Below are 17,391 nucleotides of genomic sequence, written 5' to 3'. Positions count from 1 at the left end.
TTACTAGTGTGTAGTCCTTTTCCAGAGTAGACACTTATCAACTAGATGCAATGCAGTCATTTCCTAAAAGCATGCTGGATTTAGTGCGTTTACCCCTGTGATGTCTTCTAAAAAATGTTTTGTATCAACAGCAACTAACAGTAATTTGTGAATCTTGTGTAGAACTAACATCCCAGTAACAGACAGAAATAAAACATGAATAGAGGTAATAGTTACTTTATTTATGTTAATTCAGTTTAAGCTGACATTATGTTAAATGGTCCAAAGAAATGGAAACTGTTTGGGTGCCCCATGTTGATGGCACAGAGGTAACCAAACATCAAGTAAAAGAGTAAACTGTAAATGTGAGTGTGGTCCAGTAGGTAACAGAGGGACTGGTCCCAGTGGTGAGGTCTGGAGGGAGGGTTTACTCATGTTCCTCATAGCCGTCAGGAAGGGCGTTCACGTGTGCGTTATGGAAGAGAGATTTCTTGCCATCACCCCAAGGGAAAGCCTGTGATAATTGGAAATAAAACAAAAAAAGCAAACAATGAAAACCATGTAACCAAGTCAAAATACTGATGTAGGTGACACGCATGCCAGACATTTTAGAACCAGTATCATTTTATCGGGTCAGACCTTGGAGCGAAGCCGAAGGTGGCTGTAAGCGATAAACTCTGGACGATCATGGCCATGCTGCTGATGTTTCAGGTATGTGTTCAACATAATCACAGCAACGCCTGGTACGGCAATCAGGAAACTGAGCATCCTCCATTTCTCAGCTGAAAGAGAAAGACAATAATGATTAGTTTACTCAAGCAAATGTGCACCCAAGCACTAGGCTCAGTATTACACTGCTCTTTATGCAACCTTAGGACCTGAGAACATTGGATTTCTTTATGATGTCATAAAACTGCACATACTTTACAGTACTACCCAGGATATGTACCAAAATATAGGACACCTTCATTTTACAATTACTGGGAGCAACAATCCATAAATATACAGAGAGAACTAGATGAAGTTTGGAATAGCCTACAATGTATGGCAGATCTTCCAAATTTAGCTTTAAATACACCAACTTTCAAGAGTAAGACATCAGACCAACATAAAACCATACAGATTTAATACCCGTTAGCAATACTTGTAACACACATGAACAACCCCGACTGATGTTTGTGAGTGAATTTACATCATCAGAATGCAGCCTTGATCCTTAATTTCAAAGAAGCAGCGTTTACATGTGACAGTGTATAATTAACAAAGCTAGTATAATTTTAGGACAAGTTCCTCTTCATTTAAAAAACATTTTTCTTATTTTCAAAATACACAGCACTGAGGAATAAACCGAGGTTTATACATCTGTATTAGAATAAATGTGCTGGCTGAGGATCATGAAGGTCATGAAAAAGGTTCTAAAAGCTAAAATCCCTCTCCTTACAGCTGAGATGGCCCCTATGTACCCAGTTTAACATAACAAGCTGTTTCTACTTTTACATACTCGTATGTCATAATATTATGCCAGAAATTACCGACTTGATGGTGTTTAAATCTAATTGTATTCGGCTACAGCAGTACATTCATTATGCTCCATCTGTTTAAAGTTATTCCTTTACCAGGTTTCTTCACCTCAGCTGCTTCCCCTTCCTTGTCTCTGTCTCTCTGTAAACGGAATATAACCCTGCAGAGATACGAGCACCCATTGACCTGACATGACACCGTTGTGGTTAACGTTAGCCTGCAGGACGTGTTGTTCGTGGCACAGCTCGACTTTCGAGCCGTGTCATTGACGAGATTACGCCGACAACGCTCGGTTTTAATGGGTGTAAAAGTGTTAATGCTCACGATGGACGGGAGCCTGATATTACAGTGAATTCATGTTAAGCAGTATCTTCCTCTACGCGCTGTCCCTTCAAGGATGTTAATGTGTTGCTAATGCTAACACAAACCCAGCAAGGTCACCGTCAAAACATTACGATTTGTTCTAAATATAAATTAGGTCAAAGACAGCCAGCAACTTATAACAACATGGTATAGTTACCCAAAGCGTGTCCGCCACCAGCAGAAGCAGAGAGCTGGCGCCGGGCCTGAGTCAGAGCCGACCTCAGCAACAATTGAGAGCTGCGTCCGAGAGCCGCCATTTTCCTTTCTGAGTGACGAAGGAACCGGAAAGAATTCTTTATAGCGACGTCACGACGAGCCGTCACTACTCTTCCCCCAGCGGTCAGACTGGGAACTGACAGAGAGATGCTGCCCACAAGTCCCTTGCAGGACTGTAACTTACTACACGAAAATTTGTCAAATTTAAAGCAACGCCAGATGGCAACGTACTGAGTCTGAGTTCAAGGATAGGATAATCCTTTCTTTATGGACAAGTAGGCCAACACGTTGTAAAAATACAAAAACATCACAAAAAGTAATGAACGTAAAAATTCAAAATCCTATAGCCTAGGCCTACTCACAAATTGAACTTAAAAGTAGGCCTAAATAGAAAAATACCCCGTCAAATATTTTTTCAGGAGATCTTGTAGCTGTAGTTATCAGATAGGTCAGTCAAAAGCACAAAATTTGTTGTGTCACTGCTGGTCTTTTCCAACAAAACCTCCCACGTAACCATCTCACATTTGGCAAGAAACTTGGTTCCTGTGTCTGACTATTGGGAGGGAGGTCTATGTTGATGAATAAACTGACCAACTGTGTGTACATTTTAAAGTATGTGCTGTGATGGAAAGTCAGTGTTTCTCTTTAAATGGGAGGACTATCTGCAATCTCATGGTCATAGTCCAACCAGAGAAAAATCAGAGGTAATCGGGTTGATGAAGGTAAGAGATGAATGTTCAATTTATAAACATTTATTACTTGTTCTTGAAATGTTTTAGCAATCAACATATAAGATATTATAAACATGCATAGATATTCAAAACTGTGTTGAAATGTGCATTAATCGCTGTCATGCAGGTTTTCGAATGACAGTGAATTATATGCTGAATCATCAATATAACTCAATACTACAATAGCCTATGCTTTCATATCATAATTTAAACTTTTTAAAGCATTTCATTAATTAGTTGGATATCTTTGAAAATCAAAATGTTTAAAGTGTTATAATTGAAAAGGTCTATTTATTGAGTCGTTAATATTTAACATACAGTATCTGGCCTGAAAACAAACATCAGAGATTCAGTTGACCTCTGCTTCGCCATTCATTTCTGGGAAAGTCATTTTGAAAACTTTGATTTTTCATTACAAGATGTTTCTACAGTTATAAAATGATATTATATGTGATCTGTTTCAGTGATGGAATATCAGTTTCACCGTTTTGGGTCACCTGACGACAACCCACTCAATGAGGAGATAAAAATGACTGAACAATCAGGTACGACGTGTAGGCCTACATGCCAGCTGATTTTAAGTTAAACTTAAAGATTTCTCCTTAAGCTATGACAACAAGACTGTCAATGTTTGTAGGTATGAAGAGGATCGTGGCATTTGTCCTGTATGGCATCCTAGTGCTGTTACTGTTAATTCTGCTGTTGGTTACTGGGGTAAAATGTATGGATTTAAACACAACTCTTCAAAATTGGTCATTCATATGCTGTATTATACAATAATTAAAACATGAATTTTCTTTTTTATCTCCCAGTCTCCCAGTTAAACCAGGAAATCACTAATGTTAGACTTCACCTTGAGAAGATGAACCATGCAGGAGGAGATTCATCATCCAGCTCAGGTGAGCCCATTAGGTTTTCAGCTCTGGATATTTTGATGTAGCGGGAGCGTGCCTATGTTCCCTCAGCCCTATGTTCCCTCAGCCCTATGTTCCCTCTGGACTCTCTCTACCTATCTGGACTCCGTCTATCTGGCCTGTCTAGCCTCTACCTGGTCTTTTTACTAAACTTAACCAACTCCTTTCTTCATTGCCTAAACCCAACCAATGGTGGGACCAAAGGGCTGTGGGAATAGGGCCTAATTTTCAGTGACAACAAAAGTTAGAAATGAGGGAACATAGGGCTGAGGGAACATAGGGCCTAATTTTCAGTGACGACAAAAGTTAGAAATGAGGGAACATAGGGCTGAGGGAACATAGGGCTGTGGGAACATAGGGATGACCCCGATGTAGCAATATACTGTATTTGATTATCTCTATTTAATCTTTTTTGTTGTTGTTTTGTGGCTTACCAAACAGCATCTAGCGCTTTACAGAAGAAAGAGCCAGTCAGAGGTAAAGACTTCAAACTTCACTTAACTGAATACTCTTTTTTACTTTTTTTTTTTTTTTGCCACTTACTCTGTTCATCTTGTCTCAATCTTCTGAAATCAGGAGGATGTAAGGAGGGTTGGATGTCTTACCAGACAGGCTGCTACTGGCTATCCCAACATATTGCGACCTGGAGCAAAGCAGAGGAACAGTGCCTAGTACAAGGAGGACACCTGCTGGTGCTGAACAACGTGGAGGAGCTGGTGAGGTCGAAGTGTTCTCCATGTTTGGACCCTCATAGTTTCAGTGGAACTGGCAACTATGATTGTGCGCAGACAACTGATAAGAATTACTTATGTAAGCAAAGGTTTATAATAACCTCATGATATCTTTTTTTTTCTAGGACTACATATCATCAGTTGTTGAACACAGACACCCCATCTGGATTGGACTTGTGGAGCGACAACAGGAGGGACACTGGACCTGGGTGGATGGGACCGACTTCAGCTCAACCCCAACGTAGGAGAAACATAAAGATATGAAACTGAAAAGCGCAAACCAATGTTTGGGGTGGGAGGTTGTCACTGATTGTCTCTCCTCTCTCCTCTGTGTGCAGTTACTGGGATGAGGGTCAGCCTGACAACTGGGCCCTCAGAGAGAACGGAGAGGACTGCGGCCAGCTTCATGGCTATGGAGAACGCAGACGCAGGATGTGGAATGATGCAGACTGCAGCATCCAGTACCGGTACATCTGTGAAAGCCGGATGTGAGAGACGGCGGAGCCCTCTGAGCTTTCTAAACATCACAGGCCTTATGTCATATTGTTACTGTTTGCGTCAGTTAAAGGTAGAGTCTGTAGATTTCCTAAAAAATAAAATATAGACTCGTCGTAACTCGTAATCATCACCTACTATGGGCTTTTACTCATGTGTGGTGGTGACTGTGTCTGCAGAGACCCCCCGCCCGCCTGCCTGTATTTTGATGTTTTGGTGTAGTCTGGACGTTTCTGGGTGGGGAGTCGGTGTGTTCTCCTCAGCCAATGACAGATTGCAGGTGAAGTTGGGTGTGCGGTGGCGTAGGTTTAGTATAGCCTCGTAAACCAGCCGCTCCCGGAAATGCAGTTCATTTCATTTCTGAGGGAGAGTCACTCTGGCCTCATCCCCGTTGTAAGCGTTTGGCCTGAAACCCTCAGAAGGCCGAACCAATCAGCGTCGCAGCTGTGATTGACACAGCACGTTGGCCAATCAGGGACCAACTGGTGCAAAGCCTCGTCACTACACCAACTTGCTGATTGGCTGAATGGGGTTGTCTGTCAACGCTACCACTCCCGCCCAGCTCCCACCCACCCCAAAGCTTACAACGGGGATGAGGCCAGACTCTCCGTTGAAATGAAATGAAATGCATTTCCGGGAGTGGCTGGTTTACGAGGCTAGGTTTAGTACCCACTTAGCAGCAAAGAAAAGGAAATACAGTCTGAGCTGGAGCATCCGGCAACAGGAGCCTCAAAGACCATGCCACAACGGAGGGTCGCCGTGGCTCCCCCAGGCCGAGCCGCTGCGAGGCGAGCAGGGCCCGCCAACCGCCAAATCGCTGTGTCTGTCCCAAAGTCACCCAGACTGTATTTCCTTTACTTCGCTGCTAAGTGTGCATCCGCCATTTCTCCCAGCTTGACGGTGTTCAGTCACTATCTTGGTGGTAGCAGAAAATATTCAAACAAGAACTTTGAAGGCCCAAGTGGAATAGGGTTCAATGTGAAGAGCAGTTGAACATGGGTCGGTCCTGACAGCTGCTGTCAGGGTGTGTGTACAGTTGAGCCCGAGAGGAGGGGCTTGTTTGAATGTTGTGTTTACAAACCTACAGACTCTACCTTTAAGACTGATGAAAGTTATGTTTCTGATGTCACTCAGAGTGTAGATCACACAGTGGAATTTGAATAAGGGTAAGGCTTTAATAAAACAATAACTATCAAAACAATGACACTTGTTCTCAATTTTTTTTTATTTTTGATAAAAACACACTCCTCAGTGCTGGCAGCGAGTTTCTCCTGACTCCATGCATCTGTGATTTACTTGCAGCGGCCGCTGGGAAGATCGGCATTTCCTTCATTATAATCTGCCTGGCCAAAGCACTCGGCCGCTTTCCTGTCGCACTCACAGATGAACCTCTCACACAGATCGTTGGTGTCTAAATGACAAAGACAGATAAGAGTAACACTAGAGTTAGGGAGAGAAGAGAAGAGGTGGAGACAACTCACAATGCACTTTTACTTTTTTACTACAGAGGTTATGTTTTTCACCTGCATTTGTTTATTAGTCAGCAAAACTGCATGAAATTAGTGAGCTGATTTGCACTGAACTTGGTAGCGGAAGGCAGCATAGACTAGCCTGACAAGCCAGACTATATCATTCAAATGTACAGTCTGGCAACGACCGGTAGACCTCGGTTCAATCCAGGGGACGGGATGAAGGCTGTCTTTCAAACTGCCTCTGCACGCAATAGGGTAGCGCTACGACCAATCAGAGCAAAGAGCAGGATGACGTAGATTAAACTTTTCCCATATCCCGTCGCAGGGCCGTTGCTAGGAATTCTGGGCCCCCTGAAAGAAAGACTACTGAAGTGGGCCCCTACCCCCTGACTTTTCCACTTTTTTTCTTAGACTATGTACTGTATGTATTATCTTTTTTTTTTCATTTGGCCTACTTTGTGTGTTTAGCCTACTTTGTTTTGATGCTAATGCAGCATTACTACGAGTAATATGCAGAATAATTCAGTCATACAAAGATTAGACTCCTGGGTTTTTTGTGGGCCCTATAGGCGCTGGGCCCCTAGAATTATCATCACCTTTCTCCCCTATACAATGGCCCTGCCCGTCGGCAAAACACCAAATACATCCTTCTTAGAAATGAATGACTTCAGTGCAGTTTCTTGCTCAACTTTGAAAGAAAATGACAAGTTTAATTCTTTCAAAGTTGATGCCAACGCCGATTCAAACGATTCCTTTGCCAAAGCCATCTTGTCATGTTTTTCACTGTCGCAAGTATGTCGTCATCGTGTTACAGTTTTTCTCAATCGCTTTGGTGCTTTTCTCACATCACTCTTAACATTTGCACAACAGTTAGTGCATTTCTCAGAACAATTATTGCAAACTGCAAAACTTAGTGGATAACCTGCAAAAGTGCGTCACTTGCTCAAAATGGATTGTCCATCCCTCAAAAGCAAGTACTCATGTCAATGAAACTGTCAGTGTCGTCAAAATGAGAAGTCCTGACACCATCGTTTATGAACAAGATAGTCAAATGGCTTTGTCATGTTTTCATTAGGACACTTTATTCTCCAAGTGTTTTCCAATGCAAAAAGTGATGATACTACCTGAAAATGCTCAAGACAGCACTATACACTACTTGTACAGCCATGTGAAAACTACAGTAAAGTTACACATTGCTGTATTTAGTGGAGATACTGAATATGTATGTTTCACATTTCTACTGCATATGCTCTTTGCAATTCTGATTTGTTCACAGCATTGTGCAAAGGAAAAATACACTACAGTCATCTACAACAAACATAAGAAACACTCTTTGGGTACAACTTTACGTAAACAATGTTGCAGTACATATAGTAACTGAACCTACAGAGTACTGTAAATCATTCCTGCACATCCAGACGTTCCTGTCACATTTTCATCTACATCACTCTGTCAATTGTAGCGATTGAAACAGATTCAGTATTCCCAAAGATACAGTAATGTCATCCTTACATTGTATCTCTTTCAACCTTATGCCATTGTTTGTAATCACCATTGCACAAATGTCTTGTTCTTGTAGCAGAGTAAAAAGGGCTCAGTCTCTTCCACCTCTGTGAGGTTGTCTTGTAATCCTATGTGATGCAGAGTAAAATTACAGTAATGTACAGTACATGTACTGCATCAACCATTATTACTGTAGTGTACAATACTGTAAAAGTGCTTCCTACTTGTAAAATGCTGTAGTAGCCTACAGTACCGTACTGTAAAGATGGGAAATCTTTACTGTGGTTGCTGTAATACATTACAATACAGTAAATCTGTTCTCTAGTGAAGCTGTAAGTCTAAATGTAAATGTAAAAAGTTCTTGTCCCACTGTATCTTACAGTAATGCCTGACACAATGACAGCAGTGCAGATGGTTTAGTGCTGAATTACTGTCCAATACCATACTACCTGTTGTTCCTTACTGTAAATGTTTGAATAATTGAATTCACAGTGCTTCTCCCAACATTTAAATTAGTTTGACAGATTTTGAAAACTAGTTCAACAATTTTGTATGTAATGACTCAAGCAATGAAATGAGGACTATTAGTTTTATAGGGAAAGACTATTCAGCGTTCAAAAGTATAGTTCATTTTGACTGACATGACATAAACAAATGATAATGTTGTAAAACAGCAGAGAATTGTATGAGAGCAACTGATACATGTCCAAAAGCATTTGCAATTTGTTCAGAGGAAGGAGAAACTGCTACTATGATGTGGACAAATGACTACATGTTGTGGAGGTTGAACTAATAGTTATGAGAACTTTCATTCTGATCTGAGAATAGCACCAAAGCGATTGAGAAAAACTGTAATAGGCTATATAGACTTGAGAAGAACAGATTACATTTTTTACTATGGAATTTACTATGTTTTTGCTATCTGAACCTGGTGTATGTTGTTTGACATTGGCTTGGACAGAGGTCTGTTAAATATTGATTGATATTTTACGCAATAATGATGTAATTTCTTTGTTTTTCCACGGTAGCTAGTAGGCAAAAGGTGTTGTGTATAGAAACGACAATGTTGTCCAGCACTCACCCAGACAGGTGACAGTCTTACTGGCCTCATTGCATCTGTAGTTGTACATTTCAGTGTAGGGGTTGTCCAAGATGGGCCAGCACTCATCATGCTGCATGGCTTGACTGTAGCACCGGTCGTGCACCTGACAGCATCTATCACATTTACAGAGCATGAAGACGACATTACAGCACCTTCCACATATCAAGCTGAAGAAAATCACCAGCAGTTGAGGTTCAATGTCGTCATCCTTAGAATAAATATTCACATCACCAAAGCACAAACCACTCACTTTTTTTGACTTCCTAACGATTATTAACTGTTTGAAAATTTCTGCTGTGCAGCACCAGTGTCTCTGAGTGACAGTAGGACGTATCAGAGGCAAGGATCTCACAACCTGATGATTCATGTTAAAGAACCACAACATAAAAGCACATAGACTAAAAATGTTGTGCCAAAGTCCTCACCTGTCAAGCTCATCAACAGGTGTGCCAGAGCCTCCCAGGCCACAGTAGCAGCCGTAGTCCGCATAGTCCAGCAACGGCCAGCTGTCAGGTACTGTGCAGAGGATCATGGCCCTGAACTGCCACAGGGCCCGGTACCCCAGCACTGTGGGACACGATGGACACATCTCAGACAAAGTTAGTGCACATTTTAAAAACACCTTGGATTATGTCTTGGGAAATCCCAAATCAAACATAATCAGAAAACAAGAGCTATCATTGCAGAGGCTTGTGCATACTCACAGGCTGGGAGGCTGAGGAGCAGGACCAGCAGGGAGTGAGTCAGGTGCATGTTGCAGGTACGGATGTGTGAGTGCAGAGCCTAAAGCTTATATTGACAGCTGACCCTAAGAGGCGGTGAGAGGCGGACCAATTGCCAGGGGTCGCCTATACATTACACAATGCATACATATGTATGTTATGCACTTAAACACACACATACATATTATCTACATACACAGTATGCACACCTAACCCATACATACATACAAATAACAATACATACAATGAAATACAAACACAGAGCCCCTATACATACATACATACATGTATACATATCTATGTTTTTTTGTCCTTTTGTACACTATTTCCTTTTGTGTTAATGTAAATATTCAACCTGACTTCAACCTGTGTGGAAAGCCCTGGGAATTCTGACAAGTGCCAGCTATTGACACAGCTGTGTGTTGCAAAGTTATTTAAAATTCAGCTGCAGTCTCAACTGAAGTAACCACAGAGTGAGCAGGAACAAATAGATTATGGAATATTTGATTAGGAAGTTACATAATATATAAATGTAAGGAAAAATAAAAGAAAACATAAGTAAATATATAGAGTGAATAGCTGTGAGGGGAGAATCAATAAGTGCAAGATGTGGGGTTTATTAGGGGTTTATGGAAGGCACACCTGAGATCACCTCGACATGTTGTATTTCCTGATATTTCTTATCGTACGCTGTGTGGGAACAGACTGGATATGACCCAAAGCTGCAGCTACTGACAGCATGAAGCTGAGCTACTTACAATATAAATGTACAATGTAAAAAATATATGAACTCACCAACCTATCACTATGAATATCTAGCCACAGAACAGAGCACATTGCACTGTGTATCTGCTTTTTCTGTTCTCTCACAGGATGCAGCTCCACTTGATGGTCAGACATTCAAAACAAACAACTACTTGACCAAATTAGGACATTTAAGGCACGAGTGGATACAACAGGAGGACACATCCAGCTGGAGTTGAGCTGAAGAGACACGGACTTATTCTCATGTAAATAAGGAGGAAACGTATTCTGTACCTGAACAGTATCTTGTGTGTTCATACTTTCTTTTCACTACCTGTAGCCTAAATACACTTGAGTGAATGAAGCAGTCCTACAAATCCTCATGTAAGATGCTCTTAAAGTACCAAGAAGTTAACATATTTACAATGCAGAATGATTGCCACAGTGAATGTTAATATACTATTATAAAGAACATTTTAGTTATTGTCATTGTGCATTAATGAAGAAGAGGCTTTATGTTGCCAGACTTTTGAGCTAAATATATCCTAACAATGACCCTAACAATTCCATATCCAGTTTAGATTAATCTATAACAGTGCATCATAAAGTAATCATATTCACAATCTTGTGTCTTAGATGAATCTTTTGCAATTGCTCTCCATGCGGATTTTACTGCAAATGGCAAATGCCTCTCATCTAATGCCTTTACATTTTAGTAGCACAAAGGTATTACTGTAAGCCTTCCATAATACATAATTAATGAAGTGAAAGTACCTTAAATGTATGTTGCAGTAAGTAATTGAGTACAGTAAATGGAAACTGATAGAGGCTGATAACAGACTCAAGTCTTGACAAGTAACTCTGCGCCCTCCCACCCCCTCTTATCTGTCGTTGTCTCACACCTCCTCTGATATAAGAGCAGCCTGCAACCAAAGCCCCGGTTCTTTTTGAACGTAGCCATGAATCTGACGGCTCCCCTGCTGCTGCTTCTCACGGGTAAGACTGAAATCACACCTGACATCTAGTAACCCTGTAACTCTTTAACATATTTCTTTCTTATGTATATTAGGATTCACTCATTTTCTCCTGATCCATTGTCTATTTGTCTGCTTTACATGTCTCTAACAGCCTGTATCGTCAGTTGTGGGCGGCTGCCCAGGGCCTTATGGCAGTTTGGGAATATGATCCAGTGTGCCCAGCCTGATGTTAACCCTCTGCTCTACAACGAATATGGCTGTTGGTGTGGCTTCGGGGGGAGGGGAACCCCTCTGGATGAAGTGGACATGTAGGGAGTTGTTACTTTCCCAATTCTTTCTCTTAGACATGGTCTTTAAAATTAACATAGTGGGAAACTTCCTTGAACCTAAGCCCTTTCCTCCTGTGTTCTCAGGTGCTGTAAAGTTCATGATAAATGCTATCAAAACGCCAGAAAGGCTCCTGGATGCACAGCCCTCGCTGACCTTCCCTACGTTCTTGTTTATGACTTCACCTGCGCAAACCAAAGAGTGACCTGCTCAGGTAAGAGTGGCCTGGGATTAACTGATATATTATATTTGCAATGACCTTAGATGATGCCGTGCAAAATGATACAACACATCGGGTTTGGTTTTCAAATTTAATCCTGGCTAGTGAGTGGCTAATATCTGGTATTTTCCTGAGGATGTGAGCTGGTCATAGAGCATAATTTATTCTGTTTACTCTGGGCAGGTGACAGAAATGTATTTAGTTGCCTACTTGTCTCAATATGAAGTTTTAGAACATTTAAACCTTTAAGCTTATTTTGGCTGGTTGTGTGAGTGTTTACTGTAAAAAAAAAAAAAAAAAAAAGAGGAAAAAAAAGAGAAAAGAAAAGAATCAAACAAGGCAGCATTTATGGCCCAGGGTTAAGTGCAGCTATATATAGAGACTGTATGTAAACAGCTAAGCATTACACAGTCAGGAACTGAGGTTTGATTTCAGAAACTCTCCTGGTTGTGTTAAATGCCTCCACACATGACTAACATATATTTAAAAAGTGCCTCAGATCTGCTCATTCCTTGTTTCTCTGCAGCCACCAACAACAAGTGCCAGGCTGCTGTGTGCGAGTGTGATCGTGTGACCGCTCACTGCTTCGCTCAGGCCAAATACAACCCTGAATACAAGAACCTGGATCCCAAAGTCCACTGTGTCGACTGAGTGATACAACCTCCCACAAAAAAAAAAAAAAAAAAATACAAAAGAATGTCAGATTGGTAAACAATTCCTTTCAAAAAAATGTAATTTCTTGATGATTTTGAAATAAAAGAAAAGAAGTTTCATTCCGTATGTAAGTGTGAGTTGAACAGAAAGAAAAAGTTAGAGTGAGACTCTTGTTATCCTGAAGGTGAATTTCACCCACTGTGTCCTCGTGGCTGTTTGCTCACATGGAGAGTGTCTGTAGCAGAGGCTTTTAAAGTTTATTCAAGAAAAAGAAGATCCCGCAACCTTTTAAAAATGAAAACTGACTTTCCTACACACCTGCATCTAGCCTTTTTGATGTGCAAATACCTTTCTGTTAAAGTTGACTTGACTAAACTTTACATGAAGTTTTACATCTTATACAACAAATGTCAATCATCTACCGACACATGTGGATTAAAACCTTCACTTGACAGTCTTTTTATTCACTGACCATGAAGACACAAGCTTTAGGTTGCAGTTAGGTTTCATCATCAAGCCTCGTTGTGGTGTAGCACCCAAAACTTGCACAAACATTTTCAAAAAATACAAGATCACAGGATGGGTACAAAATGATTTCAATCGGTATCAGGAAGATATTAAGATTCAGTTCAAAAACAGTTCAAGTAGCAGCTGTTATTATTATTCCAATATACAAGGTAGGATCCACACTCTGTGGATTATATCGGCTTGTACAGAAGAGTGGTCACATACTTCTTTTTGTATCGGTGTGTCGCACTGAGAACCATCACCCCGTCCTGAAACACAACGACAAGAGGCTTAAAGATGAAGCTGACACTACACATGGACAAAATGAAACATTAAAATGATTATTGTTCATATAAATATGCATATGTTGTCACAGATCCACAATTTCCCTCTATTTACTGTAAGGGACAACATAAAAAATAATCTAATACGCTGGAGGAGGATTTGTTACCTTGATGGAGAGGGCGTACAGGTGATTGAGCATCACGTGGTTGGGCTCGGGAAGAAGTGTTGGGTCACACTGATGAAGATCCAGAGAAAGAGAGAGAGCGGGTGAACAACACTAATAAATTGCATGTTGCAGTGGTATTTGTCATCAACAATGAACATGCAGTCTAGCATGTCTAAACCGTACTTACAGAGATGCCTGTGTCCTTGTTGAGTAGCACTTGTAGCAGGTGTGGAGGTAAGATAGGAGGGTGTTTGATCTTGTCCTCCGATTTGGTCACGTAGGCTTCCTGTTGGTATGGGCCGGGAGGGGAACTGGACAAATCTGGAAAAGACCAATCGTGTTATGTTTTTTTTTAACACAGCGTCACATCAATAAAAACAGTCGGTGTTGTTGCTGATGAATGAATACAGGTGCCAGTACCTGACATGTCTGCAGAATCCTCCGAGTCAATCCTGAGCGCATCAAAGACTTCAAAGTCAGTCGTCTTCACCTGGATGACGTTATTAACTGTCCCAGTTTTAGACGTCATCACAGCCTGGGCAAGAGTGTAAACAGAAATTTGACATCAACACTTGTGAGTGTAGATTAAGAATTTGTAGAGGTAGGAGATATAACAATTCAACTATCATACTAACAGTGGGGAAAATAGGTATTTGATCCCCTCCTAATGTTTGCCTTTATTTCGAATCTATTGCTGTTTACTTTTTAATTAGTTGTCTGATCTCTATGTAAAGCACTCTGAACTGCTTCTGCATGGTGCTATATAAATAAAATTGAATTGAATTATTTCATTTGATCAAATGTAAATTCATTTATAATCTTAATATGACAATATTATTTCTGGATTTTTTTTGTTGTTGTTATTCTGTCTCTTTCTGTTAAAAAAAACTTACCATAAAAACTATAGACCGCACATTTCTTTGTGGGGGAGCAAACTTACAAAATCAAGAGGGGATCAAATACTTGTTTTCCCCACTTTATATTGTCTAGATCTAAAAGTTAGGTTGACTCACCCCTGTTGGATCCAGAGTCCACTGACCGTCCACACAGAACTTGTACTGGTGCTCTCCCTCCGGCAGGTCCACTATAGCCACAAAGTTCTTCTGACTGGGTTTGGGAAACAGCCACATGTTACATTGTCATTACACTGTCCATAGACCTATGACCTTGTTGAGCGTTGTGCGTGTGTCACACTACCTTCTGTTGAGCGGGATCTTGGTGGCCCAGTTGTTAAAAGAACCAGATACGAAGACCTCTTTGCCGGTTCCTGCCCATCTGAACACAGTTGGTCTGGCCTGTGTTGGACTCTTGCTGTCGCTCTCCAGGTCCTGCTGCCAGGCAAGAAACTCCTGTATTTCCTGTGGAGCCTGCACAGTGTGATATCAATGCATTGTTGCCATGTTACCAAGAGCAGCTGTAGCCTCTGCACCACACACAACACCTCCTGACTGAATGAGCAGCTGGGAAAAGGCTGAAGATTGAGTCCACTGGATGATGTGTTAGTGTGCTTCTGAAAAATGTTCAGTCCATCTTCAAACATAATCCACACACTTCATATTCATTTGCATGTTTGATTCTACCATCTGGAATTTCTGGTAAGTTCAACTCTTATATAATTACATATGATTTCTATACAATATGTTTGGTCTTCATTTATGACATATTTTCAACAGCTTGCATTTATGCTGCAATTCTGCACACCATCTGAAAATGTATGCATGTATATTTTCACTATTATAGAGCAATTGACTAATATGTGTGTGGTGATGTGTATGTACAAAGTATATATAATCTATATACACGTGTAAACTTGGATTGGCTCCAGCTGTATGGATGATGGATTCACATGTCTTTTCATGTCGTATAAAATCATTAAAACATTTATAAAAGTGAGGATAATCGACTGCTCCAACTGTTCAGTTTTCACAAGGGAGTTCTGAATGATGCCTCTTTTGCCTGGAAGTAATACTGTTTACTACTGCAACTATTTCCCAAAGATGATTTATTCACTTCCTTTGCAAAAGCTGCTTAATATGAAAACGTATCAGTAGTAACTTGCGTAAAATTAAATAGTGCACACTACACAAAGGTGGGGCTGTTTTGTAAACACTTCATTGTAATGCTTTCAGGAAACTGCTTGACCTGAGATTTCAGAGTTGATTGTTGAACTGGATTTTTTTAACCGCATGGAATTTAAGGAATCACATGATCCTTTGTCCGACAATCTTGACTTTCTCATTGACAAACAATGTAAAAACACACTGCTCATTAAGTAAATGATGCATTCTTACCAGCTTCTGAATGTATCAGCAATGGCCTACAGTCTCTGCTTTAAATTATGAAATAATAATGTATTATTTTTTACAGGCATGACACTCTTTCAATACAGAAAAATGTCTAAATGTATCTTAGAAAGTGTACAATAACAACAATAATGGAAATATGATCAAAATCGCAATATGGCCAAACGCAACAGTCAAATTACAGAATCTTCACAAAAATCTCAGAAGCTGCAAATTTCTTTTAACTAAGGTCAAATGTGTCACAATATCGTGGTGTATTAATGTATAAATACGTTCTTGAAGCAAAAAAGTAACTGTATGTTTGGTACGAGACCCAACAAAAATAATATCCATTGTAATGTTTTATTTTTCTTTAGGGAAAATAAAGTAATAATAATTCGCAATTGCAATATCTGCCAAAAAATTATTGTGATAGTTGTGTCTTACTTATTTTACGTATACTGTATATCTTAACCTGCATGTGATGAACACTATGGACTTAGAGGGTTCATGTCAGTCCAACATAATGGCAAAACAAGATGTTTGTTGTGATCTCATCACATAATGTGTGACAGCTGTCCTGGTATGAACTTCTTCTCATTACCTTTGCGTCGTCTCCGTCCTCTGTGCTGTCCATCAGGATGTTGGGACGAGTTTCTTTCCCTCCTTGCTGTCCATCTCTGTATGACCTGTCCCCCTGTCCCCCGCTGGACCTGTCGCTGTTGCTGTTCCCCATCCTGGAAGCATCAACTAGGCCTACTGACAGACACACATCAAGATCAAGTCAGCATCATCTCTGTGTCCTCCTGGGACATGTGGGGCGGCCAGAGACCACCACCACCACCACCACCAGGAGCCCCACACTGGTCCCTCCCTCCCTGGACTGTCCAAAGGAGGGCCAGAGGTGGCCTCTTGTGGTCTCCACTAAGAAACAATAAAGGTGACTGCAGTAGGCTACCCTCAGGGCTGTAACACGCCTGAAGACAACACAACAACACGAAGTCACAGTTCACTCACCTAGAACTTGTCAGACGGCGGCTGCAGTCTTCTCGGACCTGCTGTGGTCTACTTTACATGTGTTTGTGTCTCTGGGTGGAAAACGGTCCCGTGTCCGAGCCAGTCGTTGTTGTTTCCGCCTCTGGTGTGAAGTTTCCCTCTTGGACTACAACACAAAACACAGTTGTGACGAGGCGTCTCCCCCCCACCACCTCCACCTCCTCCTCCTCCTCCTCCCCCACCCTGCTTCACCCTGCTTCTCCTACCAGTCTCTCTCTGTGGCTTCTCTGTTCAACCGAGTCCTGTGTATGTTTTCGTCATTTGGAGCAAACTTGAGTTTGTGTTAGTGTGTATGTGGTGTGTGAGTGTGTAGTGAAGAAAACACACCTCTTCCGCCTCCTGTCCTCGAGCTCTGGGCGCGTTGAAGTTTAACCCGATTGTTGCCGACTGTTCGCTCTTTGTCCGAAGAGACACGTTTTCACTA

At 41.1% G+C, this 17,391-nt stretch overlaps 5 protein-coding genes across 8 annotated transcripts; 2 read left to right on the top strand and 3 right to left on the bottom strand.

Annotated features, from left to right (window-relative positions):
* Nucleotides 1–200: 200 nt before the first annotated feature.
* Nucleotides 201–2,176, bottom strand: cox6a1 (cytochrome c oxidase subunit 6A1). The gene is made up of 3 exons (XM_083980000.1): nucleotides 2,021–2,176; nucleotides 619–761; nucleotides 201–493 (listed from the first exon to the last, which is right to left on the bottom strand). Exons 1-3 carry the CDS (start codon nucleotides 2,118–2,120, stop codon nucleotides 407–409), a joined length of 330 nt encoding a protein of 109 aa, XP_083836126.1. The 5' UTR covers nucleotides 2,121–2,176; the 3' UTR covers nucleotides 201–406.
* Nucleotides 2,177–2,664: 488 nt separating this feature from the next.
* Nucleotides 2,665–6,151, top strand: LOC310990737 (perlucin-like protein). The gene is made up of 8 exons (XM_083978224.1): nucleotides 2,665–2,801; nucleotides 3,275–3,355; nucleotides 3,448–3,531; nucleotides 3,623–3,709; nucleotides 4,166–4,201; nucleotides 4,301–4,440; nucleotides 4,581–4,696; nucleotides 4,794–6,151. Exons 2-8 carry the CDS (start codon nucleotides 3,277–3,279, stop codon nucleotides 4,945–4,947), a joined length of 696 nt encoding a protein of 231 aa, XP_083834350.1. The 5' UTR covers nucleotides 2,665–2,801; nucleotides 3,275–3,276; the 3' UTR covers nucleotides 4,948–6,151.
* Nucleotides 6,152–6,239: 88 nt separating this feature from the next.
* pla2g1b (phospholipase A2, group IB (pancreas)) lies at nucleotides 6,240–9,575 on the bottom strand. The gene is made up of 3 exons (XM_083978225.1): nucleotides 9,453–9,575; nucleotides 9,007–9,140; nucleotides 6,240–6,361 (listed from the first exon to the last, which is right to left on the bottom strand). Exons 1-3 carry the CDS (start codon nucleotides 9,557–9,559, stop codon nucleotides 6,243–6,245), a joined length of 360 nt encoding a protein of 119 aa, XP_083834351.1. The 5' UTR covers nucleotides 9,560–9,575; the 3' UTR covers nucleotides 6,240–6,242.
* A 1,264-nt stretch (nucleotides 9,576–10,839) lies between these two features.
* LOC310990928 (phospholipase A2-like) lies at nucleotides 10,840–12,921 on the top strand. 2 transcript variants are annotated; one of them, XM_083978493.1, is made up of 4 exons: nucleotides 10,840–11,489; nucleotides 11,622–11,778; nucleotides 11,884–12,011; nucleotides 12,544–12,921. In XM_083978493.1, the coding sequence occupies exons 1-4, from the start codon at nucleotides 11,453–11,455 to the stop codon at nucleotides 12,666–12,668; spliced, it is 447 nt and encodes a 148-aa protein (XP_083834619.1). In that variant the 5' UTR covers nucleotides 10,840–11,452; the 3' UTR covers nucleotides 12,669–12,921. The 2 variants fall into 2 exon arrangements, with proteins under 2 accessions (XP_083834619.1, XP_083834618.1); XM_083978492.1 differs by having other exon boundaries at nucleotides 10,840–11,778.
* A 247-nt stretch (nucleotides 12,922–13,168) lies between these two features.
* prkab1b (protein kinase, AMP-activated, beta 1 non-catalytic subunit, b) lies at nucleotides 13,169–17,073 on the bottom strand. Of its 3 annotated transcripts, none has more exons than XM_083978490.1 (8): nucleotides 16,929–17,073; nucleotides 16,516–16,664; nucleotides 14,827–14,996; nucleotides 14,643–14,736; nucleotides 14,050–14,164; nucleotides 13,817–13,950; nucleotides 13,630–13,698; nucleotides 13,169–13,447 (listed from the first exon to the last, which is right to left on the bottom strand). In XM_083978490.1, exons 2-8 carry the CDS (start codon nucleotides 16,645–16,647, stop codon nucleotides 13,370–13,372), a joined length of 792 nt encoding a protein of 263 aa, XP_083834616.1. In that variant the 5' UTR covers nucleotides 16,648–16,664; nucleotides 16,929–17,073; the 3' UTR covers nucleotides 13,169–13,369. The 3 variants fall into 3 exon arrangements, with proteins under 3 accessions (XP_083834616.1, XP_083834617.1, XP_083834615.1); XM_083978491.1 differs by having other exon boundaries at nucleotides 16,516–16,661; XM_083978489.1 differs by having other exon boundaries at nucleotides 13,170–13,447; nucleotides 16,516–16,670.
* Between the last annotated feature and the right edge of the window lie 318 nt (nucleotides 17,074–17,391).

The sequence above is a fragment of the Trachurus trachurus genome (genome assembly GCF_905171665.1).
Source record: "Trachurus trachurus genome assembly, chromosome: 9".
Taxonomy (NCBI): domain Eukaryota; kingdom Metazoa; phylum Chordata; class Actinopteri; order Carangiformes; family Carangidae; genus Trachurus; species Trachurus trachurus.
Note: the sequence above shows the minus strand (reverse complement) of the source record. Positions and strands in the feature narration are given on the sequence as shown.

Coding starts and splice junctions, on each gene's coding strand:
- cox6a1 (XM_083980000.1), bottom strand. CDS start 2,120: ATGGCGGCTCTCGGACGCAGCTCTCAATTGTTGCTGAGGTCGGCTCTG. Junction 762..2,020: donor TGGTGGCGGACACGCTTTGG/GTAACTATACCA, acceptor TTTCTCTTTCAG/CTGAGAAATGGAGGATGCTC. Junction 494..618: donor ACCTTCGGCTTCGCTCCAAG/GTCTGACCCGAT, acceptor CAATTATCACAG/GCTTTCCCTTGGGGTGATGG.
- prkab1b (XM_083978490.1), bottom strand. CDS start 16,647: ATGGGGAACAGCAACAGCGACAGGTCCAGCGGGGGACAGGGGGACAGG. Junction 14,997..16,515: donor AGGACGGAGACGACGCAAAG/GTAATGAGAAGA, acceptor CACACTGTGCAG/GCTCCACAGGAAATACAGGA. Junction 14,737..14,826: donor AAGATCCCGCTCAACAGAAG/GTAGTGTGACAC, acceptor TCCCAAACCCAG/TCAGAAGAACTTTGTGGCTA.
- LOC310990928 (XM_083978492.1), top strand. CDS start 11,552: ATGTATATTAGGATTCACTCATTTTCTCCTGATCCATTGTCTATTTGT. Junction 11,779..11,883: donor CCTCTGGATGAAGTGGACAT/GTAGGGAGTTGT, acceptor CTGTGTTCTCAG/GTGCTGTAAAGTTCATGATA. Junction 12,012..12,543: donor CCAAAGAGTGACCTGCTCAG/GTAAGAGTGGCC, acceptor GTTTCTCTGCAG/CCACCAACAACAAGTGCCAG.
- LOC310990737 (XM_083978224.1), top strand. CDS start 3,277: ATGGAATATCAGTTTCACCGTTTTGGGTCACCTGACGACAACCCACTC. Junction 3,532..3,622: donor GTTGGTTACTGGGGTAAAAT/GTATGGATTTAA, acceptor TTTATCTCCCAG/TCTCCCAGTTAAACCAGGAA. Junction 3,710..4,165: donor AGATTCATCATCCAGCTCAG/GTGAGCCCATTA, acceptor CTTACCAAACAG/CATCTAGCGCTTTACAGAAG.
- pla2g1b (XM_083978225.1), bottom strand. CDS start 9,559: ATGATCCTCTGCACAGTACCTGACAGCTGGCCGTTGCTGGACTATGCG. Junction 9,141..9,452: donor CCTGTTGATGAGCTTGACAG/GTGAGGACTTTG, acceptor TAAATGTGATAG/ATGCTGTCAGGTGCACGACC. Junction 6,362..9,006: donor TAAGACTGTCACCTGTCTGG/GTGAGTGCTGGA, acceptor TTTGTCATTTAG/ACACCAACGATCTGTGTGAG.